The sequence below is a fragment of the Oncorhynchus mykiss genome, chromosome 6 (assembly GCF_057628025.1).
Source record: "Oncorhynchus mykiss isolate SJ-2025 chromosome 6, ASM5762802v1, whole genome shotgun sequence".
Taxonomy (NCBI): Eukaryota; Metazoa; Chordata; class Actinopteri; order Salmoniformes; family Salmonidae; genus Oncorhynchus; species Oncorhynchus mykiss.
In genome coordinates this window covers 36,472,432-36,485,000 of record NC_143027.1, presented here as the reverse complement: position 1 = coordinate 36,485,000, position 12,569 = coordinate 36,472,432, and the positions used below count along the sequence as shown (strand labels likewise).

Sequence of the window (12,569 nt, the reverse complement as noted above, 5' to 3'; positions counted from 1 at the left end):
GCATGTCTTCTATAGGAGTTTGTTTGTTTCTATACTAGATACTATATTGTTTTCTGGTTTTATTATTGTGTGCAGCCCAGTCACTGGGAGTGTAAAGCATGTGTAACTCTGGGGCCCAGCAGTGGTCGAAATGTAGCTACATTAAAACTGCGTAGTTCAACACAGACACACTACTCACCGACACAGTCGCAGGTTGGGAACTCAGCCTGGAGGTCCTTGGCGGGCATGTCTAGCAGGCTTTTAGTGGGCGTGTCCAGGTAGCGTAGCGGCGACTCCAGGAAGCCTTTTAGGGAGGGGTTGAGGGGGAAGCCGTCCTTAGTGGGGGTGTCGTCCTCGCCCCCCTCAGAGAATGATCCAGTGGTGGAGAGGACAGCCACGTTCCCATTCGTCTCGATCTTCATGCGTTTGGGCAGCGGGGACATGGAGGGGGAGAGAGGCACGGTGAAGGGGTCTTCAAGGACGCGGTGCTGCTGCTGCTCCAGATGGACCTCTTGGCGCAGCGAGAGAGGCAACTGGGCCCCCTCGGGCTGCTCCTCCATGGGGCTCTCAGTGCAGGGCTGTGTGGCGGAGGGGTAGGATGCTTCACTCACACCCCTTGTCACATTCTCCTTGTCCACCTCCATGTCCTGGTCTGCTGGTGGGGCTGTGGTAGAAGCTAAGGGAGTAGGGCTGCAGGACTGGGTGGCGGTGCTGGACGGTGACGCGGTCCTGGCTTGTCCTGAGGTAATGTTGGGCTGAGACTCTATCACCATGGGCTGGGCTGAGGCTGAGGGGGACTGGTCCTGAGGCTGGATCTGAGGAGGGCAGGGCACTGGGGCCGAGGATGAACTGTCCCCGAACTCTGCCTCGAACTGGAGGATCAGCTCCTCAAACTTGGGGTCCAGGGAGCTGAGGCCTGGTATGGACTGAGAGGTGGTGGAGGTCTGTGTGGCGCCGGCCTCCCCTGAGCTAGCCGGGGCGTCCGGGGCTGCAGGGAGAGGCAGAGGGGTTGAGACGGCTGGACTGTTTACAGAGAAGGCAGGAGCAGTGACAGAGCGTGCAATAGAAGAGTTTAAAATGGATACCTGAGATTGGGCCGGGGTTGGGAGGCCTGCGGCAGCCTGAGTGGGGTTACTGAGGAGGGGGAAGGTAGGGAAAGGGAGAGAACCTGAATGGGCGCTGGCCAGAGGCAGGGCTCCGATTATGGTGAGTGGAGACGGTTTTTGTATGGAGATCTGGCTGTGAGGCAGGAAGGTTGGCAGGGAGGCCTTCTGCTTGGTTTTCTTGATGACTATGGTCTTGGGTTTTGGACCTGGATAGTGCAGCATCCCTGGCTGCTTGAGGAGCGGCGATGTCCCCACTGTGCTCTTCCTCCTCTTGGGCTCCTTGGGCTCCTGCTTGATGGCCACAGGGATGAGGTGGCCCTCGGGGCCCATCTGTTGGGGCCACCACTTGCGGAGGTTCTGGCAGGCCTGGGTAGGCCGTGGAGGGCAGAGGCCTGGGGGGCCGGGGGGGTTAGAGAAGAGGTTCCTCTTGTGGTGAAGGTGCTGCTGCAGGGCTGTCTGGGTGGAGTAGTGGATGGCTGTGCTGCCCGCGGAGAGAGGTGGACCAGGGTACCCAGGCTGCTGCTGGCCGTTCATCAGGCCGTAGCGACCGCCCATGTAGGCACAGGCAGAGCTCTGGTACTCCCCAGAGTTTACCTCCTGCTTGACCTGAGGCATCCCTGGTTCCTGCTTGATGTGGTGGTGTGGGACGGGCAGCTTGAAGGGGTCATTTATGTACTTTCCGCTGGAGTCCCCCAGTAGCTGTTTGAGCTCGGACATGGGGTCGCCAACGCTGTGGCCACCGGATGGAGGGGCGAAGTGAGACTGCTGGGAGTCTGAGTTCATCATCATCCACCGGTTCCTCTGCTCTTGGATTCCCCCAGGGGCCTGCTGCTGCTGCCACTGCTTAGGGTGGGGGCTGCCTGCCTGGGTCTGCTCGGGGAAAAGCAAAGTGGAGGACGGGAGAGGGGAGGCGTGGGCCGGATGACCCTGGGACTGGGGTCTGTGCTGCTGCTCCCACGACCCGGAGCTCTGCTGGGGGTACAGTCCAGGGGGGACAGATTGTGACCGCGAGGAGGACAAAGAGGACATGGGGCCGGGGGAGGAGGGGAGCAAGCGGTTGCCGTGCTGGGGGTGTAGAGGGGGTTGTTGGTGGCTGGTGGAGGAGGCCTGGGCAGGAGGGACCACAGTCTGGGGGGCAGTGGCAGACAGTTGGGTCAGGGCCTCGATAGCTATGGCCGTCTGCAGACTGACGTTCTTCTCCTTGGCAATGGAGAGGACCTGAGGGGAGCAGGGGACAGAGCCTGGGCGTTGGCCCTGTTGGTGTGGGTGAAGGGGTGGACAGGAGGGCGGGTTACCTCCATTGACATGGGGGTGAGGATGGTGGTGGGGGTGAGGGGGCTGCTGTGAGTGTGGTGGCTGTTGATGAGGCGGCGTGTCGGCGGCCATCTTGGAACAGGGTGTGTTGTTGTCCTGCTCCTCCCCTGCCCCTGCCTGTTTGAGCCTCTTTTCCAGCCACTCCAAGTAGTCTGGGCAGTCGGGCCCATCACAGTCACAGTTTGGGGGCTTGTGGCCGTGCCTCGCTTGGCTCAGGGCAGTCTTCAGGGCAGTCTTCAGGGTGGTCTGCAGGGTGTTCAAGTCCTCTGGTGGGCTAGCCTGGTCCCCTCCCTCTGGGGCTTGGAGCCTGGCTTGAGCCGCGGCCCCTTTAGCAGTGCCCATCTCCTGGTTGAACTTCTCATACAGCTGGGCGGTGTAGGACTGGGCCTCGGGGATGGGGGCCAGGGAGCCCACATTAACGCTGGCTGAGAAGGCTACCAGATTGCGTGCGTCCTCCATGTCTGCCTCGTGGACGGGCTTCCCAGGAGTCCTACCACTACTGCTCCAGCCACTGCAGGGCAGCTGCTTCTGGGGTTGAGGGGCTTTGCCCTGCCCAGGTACCCAACCCTGTCCCGGGGAAACACTACCTGACCGATGGGGCTCCCTCTGGGTGTCCAGGCCGGCTCCACCCTCTTCATTGGTGTCACTGGGTTGCCGGATCACCCCATTGGTTGGTTCCAGGCTCAACGAACAGCCTTCTTCGAGGCGGTCATGTGACCCAGTTTCCATCTGGCCTCCTCTTCTGGGGCCATCCACTGAACCAGTGTCCGAAACAGTCTGCGAGAGAGAGAGGGAGGGCACAGAGGAAAGAGGTTAGAGACCAGAAAAAAATGTATAGGAACTGTGCTCCAAGTTGGAATTAGCAATAGCAATCAATATATACATTAACAACAAGTTTTATTCAGTTGATCTTAGCTTAAAATCATACTCAAACAAAGCATTCACAGAGAAGGGCAAATCAAGATATCATAATGATTATGACAGGGCACTGGCTAGAATCCATTCCTCATTTCAGATGTCTTGGTTTGGGTTCCACACACACGCACACACACACCACACCACACCACACACACACACACGCACACGCACACGCACACACACACACACACACACACACACACACCACACACACACGCACACACACACACACACACACACACACACACACACCACACACACACACACATACACACCACACCACACCACACACACACACACGCGCACGCCAGTTGGGGAAATGAATTAAGTGTTGCTTCAACAGTGTTTCCACAATGATCAGAGTGTTCAAGTCACAGACCATGTGACAACATTGCGCAGTAATGCTCACGCTACTTACTACACACAGCAGTCAGCCCATGTAAAGATTTACCATCCCTCCCAAAGGCACAAAGGACCACACAAATTATCATTTAAAAAGTAATCAAATATACAAAATTCATGGCAATTACCGCCACATATCTGTTTCACTCAAGGAAGAACGAGGAGAATGCTGTGAACTACGGGCAGCATTACTGCATCTCTACCATAAACTTTCAACTCCACTTCCCTATTTAAATGTCAACATATTACCAGTGTATATATTAGCTCTATACGTTGTCAATGACTGTCTATTAGCCAAGCGGGGTTCCTGGTTCCTGATCCTGTGGTCCTGAACCTCTCCCTCCCTTAGGCCTTTATGACTGGTGCATTCAACACCTGTCATATCACCATGAGGTAGGACTAGACACGCTCAATAAATGCATGATGGGTCAACAAACGCAATAAGAATGTGTCAAGGATCTAGAGAGCAAAGATGTAGCAAAGAGTGGTGTGGTGATTAAGCAATAACGCCCGAAGGGGTGTGGTATATGGACAATATACCACGACCAAGGGCTGTTCTTAAGCACGACGCAACGCGGAGTGCCTGGACACAGCCCTTAGCCATGGTATATTGGCCATATATCACAAACCCCCGAGGGGCCTTATTGCTATTATAAACTGGTTACCAATGTAATTAGAGCAGTAAAAATACATGTTTTTACTGTTGTTTTTATATTTCCTTACTTATCTATTGTTCACCTAATACCTTTTTTTTTTTTACTTAAAAATTGCACTATTGGTTAAGGGCCTGTAAGTAAGCATTTCACTAATAGGTCTACTACACCTGTTGTATTCGGCGCACGTGACAAATAAACTTTGATTTGATTTGATACCGGTGGTGTACGGTCTGATATACCACGGGTGTCAGACAATTAGCATTCGAAGCTCCGACCGCCCTGTTCATAATACCAAATCATGTGCATTGATGGTCCACGGTGACATTCCTGATGCCATTTCGTAAGATGATAGTAGAGCCTTGTATGACTCTCACTTCCATTAGAGTCCATTAGAGATAGAGCACGATGATCTCATCTGATTGTTGACGCTGCTCATCCCAATACATTAGCTGTGATGACATCACTGTTTACTGGAGCTGCAGAATGAAGGCTGCAAGGTGATAAGACTATAGGGGAGGATCTGGTCTCCTGGCTCCTGGTTTTGGAGGGGGAAACTAAAAGTGACATTTCGACCGTGTAACCAAAGCACTGCTGTTGTCAAAACACACTATGTTGCTTCAAACAGCCTTCTCAACATGACACTGACTTCAAAACAGGTTGGAAGTGCAACCGATCTGTGCTTGAATCGTGTATCTGCAGTGACACCCCTTAAATGGACATCATGCAAGTATTGGAAGGACTGGGTCTGCTGTTTTGCAATATGACACTGTCTGTCAGTGGTGTGTATAAAACAGGGAGAACCCAGGTCTGAAGACGATTCATTATGATCTACTGTGTTTGAGGAGGCATAGCAAACAAAGATAATCCAAGTACAAACACAGAGTACAGGTAATGAATATGCACCACAATATGCACCACAGTTCAAAAGTTTGGGGTCACTTAGCAATTTCCTTGTTTTTGAGATAAAATCCCCCCCCCCCCCCCCAAAAAAAAAAATGTGTCCATTAAAATAACATCAAATTGATCAGAAATACAGTGTTAATTATTCTTTAATCAGAACAACAGTTTTCAGCTATGCTAACATAATTGCAAAAGGGTTTTCAAATGATCAATTAGCTTTTTAAAATGATCAACTTGGATTAGCTAACACAATGTGCCATTGGAACACAGGAGTGATGGTTGCTGATAATGGGCCTCTGTACGCCTATGTAGATATTCCATTAAAAATCAGCAGTTTCCAGCTACAATAGTCATTTACAACACTAACAATGTCTACACTGTATTTCTGATCAATTTGAGGTTATTTTAATGGACAAAACCAAGGACATTTCTAAGTGACCTCAAACTTTTTAAATGTAGTGTATGTTTAACCACTTCTACACTGAGACACAAATCCATGACACACTGAGTATCCAAATAACCAAATAACACATTTCATATTTTTGACTTTGCCTCGGAACATCTTCAAGTCCTATTCTACAATAGCCTAAACTAAATAAGGAAGTCTTCACCATGGCACTGTGGACATGTCAGAACAGGGAGTGCAGTGGCATTGAGGCTATAGCAGGTGAAAGGCAAGCCCTGCTCTTTGCCCCAGACAGACACACGTTGATAACGCTTGATGTCCTGTGAGCTCAGACAGACTGAGCTCTATGAGGATTACACACAGTCATAATCATATCCGTACACTATGTTGTACACACGGTACATACTGTATACTACACCGCCATGCGCACACACCGTTTACTGCACACACTGATCCACATAAAGGTAGACTACACCATGTCAAAAGGCTGCCTGTACCTAGAATAGGAACTAGGCTGGTTTGTTGTTTTGAGTTATGATCCAACAGGTCTGTGTGTAACGCAGACTACATCACATCTATATTCACAGTGAGAACACAGCTCTCGTTTGTAGCTCCTACAGTTGGTTGACAGCTGAAGTGGACCAGACACCCTGCTTCCCGTGATTTAAATATATTGAAATTAGCCTTTTGAAGTGTCTAATTATTGGACGGGCCGCTTGCTCGGGCCCTTTGAATTCACCTTCTGTGCCGGGTGTCTGGTGGGGGTCCCTGGGGGGGGGGGGGGGGGTGAACAGCCGGCCGGCGATACGTGAGAGGCCCCACGTTGCCCCATCACAGACTGATCATCAGACTGAGCTTAGTGGATGGGGGGGGGGTGAGACAGAGTGAGTAAGAGAATTGCAATATATTGAAACAGCGTGGTCACAGAACTGTACAACCCAACAACCCCAGAACCAGTCACATTGTTGTTGTTCATCTCCGTTTCTCACAGTCGATGAACTGAGACACTTCCTCTCACACGTACAGCACCAATTGAATCGCCGGTTCCACACGCCCGGCTTCAACCCAAAACACTTTAACAACACGATCATAACGACAGTTCTCATACCCAGCCAACTGGGACTTCACAGATGTATTTAGCCAAATGAGACTGTCACAAATACCTTCTCTCTCTTCATGCACACTGCGTTATACACACCGCGGCACGCTTACACCTGCGGGCACCTACCACGGTGCTTCTGACAGAGCAGACCACGTGCTCGGACAACTACTGGCGCTGTGTGAGAGCCTACTCTTTCCTGCCAGGACACACACACACACACACACACACACACACACACACACACACACACACAAACGGCACGCACCGCACAAGGCTTCCAATCCAAAACATCAACACGCCCAACCAGAAGAGACTGCCTAACCTGTTAGACACCCTAAACTCTGAGACTAGTCCCTTTAAACGACACACAGGCAGTACGTTGCCGGCTAAACAGTCAAGCTGGTCTATCCTAAAACTGGACCACTACGCGTTTGTCCCCACCTCACGTCCCCACCTCCACCAGACCAGAACAGATGCCTCCAAGGTTGACAGCACAAAGTCAAAAAGGAAGGAGGGTGGGGAGACAAAGGGGGTGGGGGGCATAAAGCCTGGGAGTAGACATAAATCCAAACAGTTAGACACACGACACCCTCCCTCTCTCCTTCCTTCTACCCCCCCTGGCTTTCCTGCCGTGTCTGTCGTCGAGAAAACATGGAGGAGGAACCATGAGAATAAAACCCAGAAAAGAGTAGAGAGCCCCACACAGCTTCAGTACTTACATGGGTCTAGACGTCCTGCCAGTGGAAGTGGAGAGACACAGCAGGGAGAGGAGGGGAACATGCAATAGTGGTGCTATGAGGGGAGCCACTAGCAATGTGGTGGAGGCTTTTTTGTTGTTGTTGCGGCACACAAGCACCGACACGCACGTACACACACACGCACACACCTCCCCCCATGGAACTCACGGCCGCTCTCTGTCTCTTCTTACAGCCGTCACTTTCTGTTTTCTCCTTTTTCCTTTCTCATTACCTCTCTCTGCTCCTCCCTTCCCTTTTCAATATCCTTTTTCTTTCTCTTACACTCACAGTCTGGTTCTACTTGCAGCCCCCACCCTCTCTCTCTCTCTCTCTCTCTCTCTCGCTCACTCTCCCTCCCCCTCTCTCTTCTGTGTGTGCAGAGCGAGAGGCCATTATCTGAGGCACAGTGGGCACGTACGAGGGAATGGAGGAGTGTGCAGTGAGCAGAGAGAGAAAGAGAGAGCTCGGGGATGGACGCTAGCGGCAGCCCTAGAAACAGCAACACATTGCAGGAGAGCGAGAGCTGTTACCAGGCAAAGCTCTCTCTCTCTCTCCACCAGCACAATCCCTTAGTGAATAGGAACACCTTGAATACATAACAATGTGTTTCGGATAACATGATGTTATGTGTTTTAGTCTATCTAGTCAGGTCTAGTCATTTGGGTAATCTAAGAGCGGAGCGGTTTCTGAGCATGTGGACGCGATGGAAACCACTAGGCGAACGCCAATCTCAGCGGCACTTGCTGGAACATCAACAAGAAAATGAGATCAAAAAGCAACAACATTAAAATGTCCACATATATGTGGTTTGAACTCGACCGATTCAGACTCAGACTTTCTCCTGCGAGACAAGCTGTACGTCCATCTTTCTGTTTCTGTCATAGTCCGTTGGTCGTTACAAAGCCGCTGACAATCTCTCTGTTCGTCTCTCTGTCGTCTACCACAACAACAACAAAAAAAACGTTAATAGTAGCTACTTCTTTACAGGTCTGTTACCTGCCCCGGCTGCTGATGTGTCGCTCAATGCGAGGTGATGCCCGGGGGAAGAAGAGAAGCCTAGGACTTGTAAAAGCGAGACGAAGCATAGCGAGTCTCCCACATACCAGAGGACAGCGATGGCTTGAGAGGACTCTCAAAGGGTGCCAATACGTTTCACACTCAATCGTTTCTAAAGCCTATAATCTCCTGATTAATACATACGCGAAAGAGGGAGCAAATGGATTGAATGTGATTGAGAGATGGGGACAAAGACTACAGGACTGGAGGCTGGGGAACTGCACAAGCAGCAGTCGATGGCCGTTTGGTAACATACAGATACACAGGGATAAAGGAAACCAGAGGGACAGTAGAGACGAGAGGAACATCGAGGGGAGACTAAGGAGAGATGTTGAGCTACAGCAATGCAACAGTCACACACACACATAACAACCTAGTAAGTTGTCTTATTCGTGTGACTTCGGCTCGATCGAGAGAGGAGACCATGGATAAGAGGAGGACGAGGGAGCAGAGGAGCAGCGATCGAGCGGCTTGTCGCCTGACAGAGACCGTCCGCAGTGGCATGGTGCTACTAGAGACATCGACAAACGGCAACATCATTTGCACCGACGTCTACGAGGACAGAAGTGATTCCGCTCTCTCTCCTTCTCCATGGCGTGCCTGCTTTCCCTCTCCTCCCATCCGGCCGGTCGGTCACTCTGTCCCGCCAATGTTCTCCCAACGTTATCCCCTCACCATTGCTTCAGCTTTAGCACCACCATTGCTAGCTCACTCCACATGCTACCCCTCTGACCGCCCTTCTCTCTGCTCCTTCTCTTCTCTCTGTCCCCTCTCTCTATCTGGAATCAGATTTATCAAAGAAGAAGGGGGAAAAAAACATGGCCGACACGTCTCTCCTCCATGCAGTTGAGATCCTTGTCAGCTCCTGCACAGTATCGTTTTATTATTATGAATGAGCATGTGGACTCTGCGCATTGGCTGGATTTATTTGAGTAATCTCTCTTTCACTCTCTCTTTTTTCCGCTCACACTTTCTCTCTCGTGTTTTCTGTCCATTCCTTTCCATCGCTCCAGGTTCATGGCAGACAGTGTCACTCCAACCCTGTCGGAGGCTTTCGTTGTCTGGCCCTGTGACTCACACAGTCCTCCACCAGCGCTGCCTGGCATTCACACACACCGCACGCGTGCGCACACGCAACCCAAAGACAAACACGGCACAACCCAAGCTGGTGCCTAGTAGTAAAGGGAAGTGTGTTGTGTCACATGTCCAGGAAGCACCAATGAGAGCGTGAGTGAGAGAGAGAGAGAGAGAGAGAGAGCTAGTGAAAGCATGTAGTTATGACATAACTGTTACATCATCAGAACCCGCCCGGCTGCCCCGCCTCACACAGGCCGGACTTAAGTCTCATATGACACCGTGTGTAGACCCCCCCCCCTTACCCCAATACACACACACACACTCGCATTCATTCACCCTCCTGACTAGCGCTCGCTCTCTCCCGCTGTGCAGTGACACAGCATTTCTCGCTCTTAGAGCAAACTTAACCGTCTCCGTTCAGCGTAACACACTCATCTGCTCAACGCCAACAAGAGAGTGCATGTACAACAAAGAAAGAAGCAAACTGTGTAAACCCCCCCCCGTGTTTTAAGAACCTGAATACGATATGAATTCCCAATATGAATTTGATTAGCCCCAACCGATATCTAAAAGGCTGTTCTGGCCATGTCATATAGACAGTTCAAACAGCGTAGGATAATCCAAATGCTTTTAAGCAACTAGCGGGCCAATCACAGGAGGTTGGGAAGGGCGGGCTGGTGGTAACGGCTGGAGCAGAAACAGTGGAATGGTATCAAATACATCAAACACACGGTTTACAGGTGTTTGATGCCATTCCATTTACTCCGTTCCAGCCATTAATGTGAGCCGTCCTCCCCTCAGCAGCCTCCACTGGCCAATATATAGATGCTTTCTGCAGTGGACTCATAAAGGGACAGTTTACCGGACACAGATTAAGCCTAGTCCTGGACACTAAAATAATTTAATGTAAAATCTCCCATTGAGTTTGTTTCTAGTCCTGGACACTAAAAGAATTTGATGTAAAATCTCCCATTGAGTTTGTTTCTAGTCCTGGACACTAAAATAATTTAATGTAAAATCTCCCATTGAGTTTGTTTCTAGTCCTGGACACTAAAAGAATTTGATGTAAAATCTCCCATTGAGTTTGTTTCTAGTCCTGGACACTAAAATAATTTAATGTAAAATCTCCCATTGAGATTGTATCTAGTCCAGGACTAGGCTTAATCTGTCCCCGGTAAACTGGCGCTTTATGTATAGGACGAGATAAACTAACATCCACTCTTGTCAAAGTTAAATGTGAAAAATGATTTTAACTTAAATCGACCCACGATGATATAAATCTATACACATATTAGCCCTATATTGTAACCATATGTTCCAAAAGACTAATCAAAACCAAAGGAGACTATTTTACTCCCAAATGGCAGAAACTATTGTTCTGTGATCTCTTCAGCAATACACCAGAGAGAGGGGTCCTTATGTCTCAACCACCTGCAGACACAACTGTCACGTGTACTTTGAAGTCCTTCAGGCAAACCCCTGACTACCTTGTGTTCCCTAGACCCAAACCGCCAGACAGTCACAACAACTGAAGTCCTTCAGGCAAAACCCTGACTACCTTGTGTTCCCTAGACCCAAACCGCCAGACAGTCACAACAACTGAAGTCCTTTAGGCAAACCCCTGACTACCTTGTGTTCCCTAGACCCAAACCGCCAGACAGTCACAACAACTGAAGTCCTTCAGGCAAACCCCTGACTACCTTGTGTTCCCTAGACCCAAACCGCCAGACAGTCACAACAACTGAAGTCCTTCAGGCAAACCCCTGACTACCTTGTGTTCCCTAGAACCAAACCGCCAGACAGTCACAACAACTGAAGTACTGCCAAACCCCTGACTACCTTGTGTTCCCTAGACCCAAACCGCCAGACAGTCACAACAACTGAAGTCCTTCAGGCAAACCCCTGACTACCTTGTGTTCCCTAGACCCAAACCGCCAGACAGTCACAACAACTGAAGTCCTTCAGGCAAACCCCTGACTACCTTGTGTTCCCTAGACCCAAACCGCCAGACAGTCACAACAACTGAAGTCCTTCAGGCAAACCCCTGACTACCTTGTGTTCCCTAGACCCAAACCGCCAGACAGTCACAACAACTGAAGTCCTTCAGGCAAACCCCTGACTACCTTGTGTTCCCTAGACCCAAACCGCCAGACAGTCACAACAACTGAAGTACTGCCAAACCCCTGACAGACATATTTTGTTTCCAACTGTAAAGAACACAACTAGCACATAGACAACTCTCAAGCATTACAGAAATGAGCAAAAGTGAGTGCTCTGCTCTCAAAACACTGCAGGGTAGCCACTCTGCAAAAACTGGTCGAATAAACATTGTTTCCACGTCATTTCAACCAAAAAGTATAATGTGAGGATGTTGAATCAACGTGGGAAAATAATTGGATATGGAAAAAGTCATCAGCGTAAGGGAATTTAGTCTTTTTTTCACCCAACTTTAGCTAAATCCAATGACATGGTGAAATGTTTTGTCGATTTTACGTTGAATTCACGTTAGTTGACAACTCAACCAAATGTAAATCAAAACTAGTCGTTGAACTGACGTCTGTGGTCAGTTCCATAGCAACAAGTGGTCAGCTGATGTATAATAACAAGACAGTGCTGGTTTAATGAGGGGGCCTAAAGAAGGAGAATGTGATGATTTTAAAAAACAAAAGGGCAATTCAACACTTACGGTAGGAGTACTCTATTTGAGCATGAGGTGCGTGGTATGTGGTAACTCAGAAATGAAATAATTATCTGACTAGTTCTCAGATTTATCAGTAGATGTGATTCCACATCTCAACTCTCCCTCTCTCTCTCACAAAGCATTGTAGGAGTGATGACAGAATAGAGTGAGTGCAGCTGGGGCCGTGTGTTGGGTTCACCTCTTTCTACCATGACTAAGACGGACTGACTCATCTT

General features: G+C 49.8%; 1 protein-coding gene across 4 annotated transcripts in view; it reads right to left on the bottom strand.

Annotated features, from left to right (window-relative positions):
* Positions 1-12,569, bottom strand: part of LOC110525859 (methylcytosine dioxygenase TET3) — a 57,075-nt gene that overhangs the window by 19,702 nt on the left and 24,804 nt on the right. For 2 of the 4 annotated variants that reach the window (XM_036980012.2, XM_036980014.2), the window contains exon 3: positions 179-3,176. In XM_036980012.2, the coding sequence (XP_036835907.2) occupies positions 179-3,176 (2,998 nt within the window). Of the gene's footprint in view, positions 1-178; positions 3,177-7,502; positions 9,655-12,569 lie in introns of those variants that run through there. The other 2 variants (XM_036980015.2, XM_036980016.2) reach the window with 2 other exon arrangements.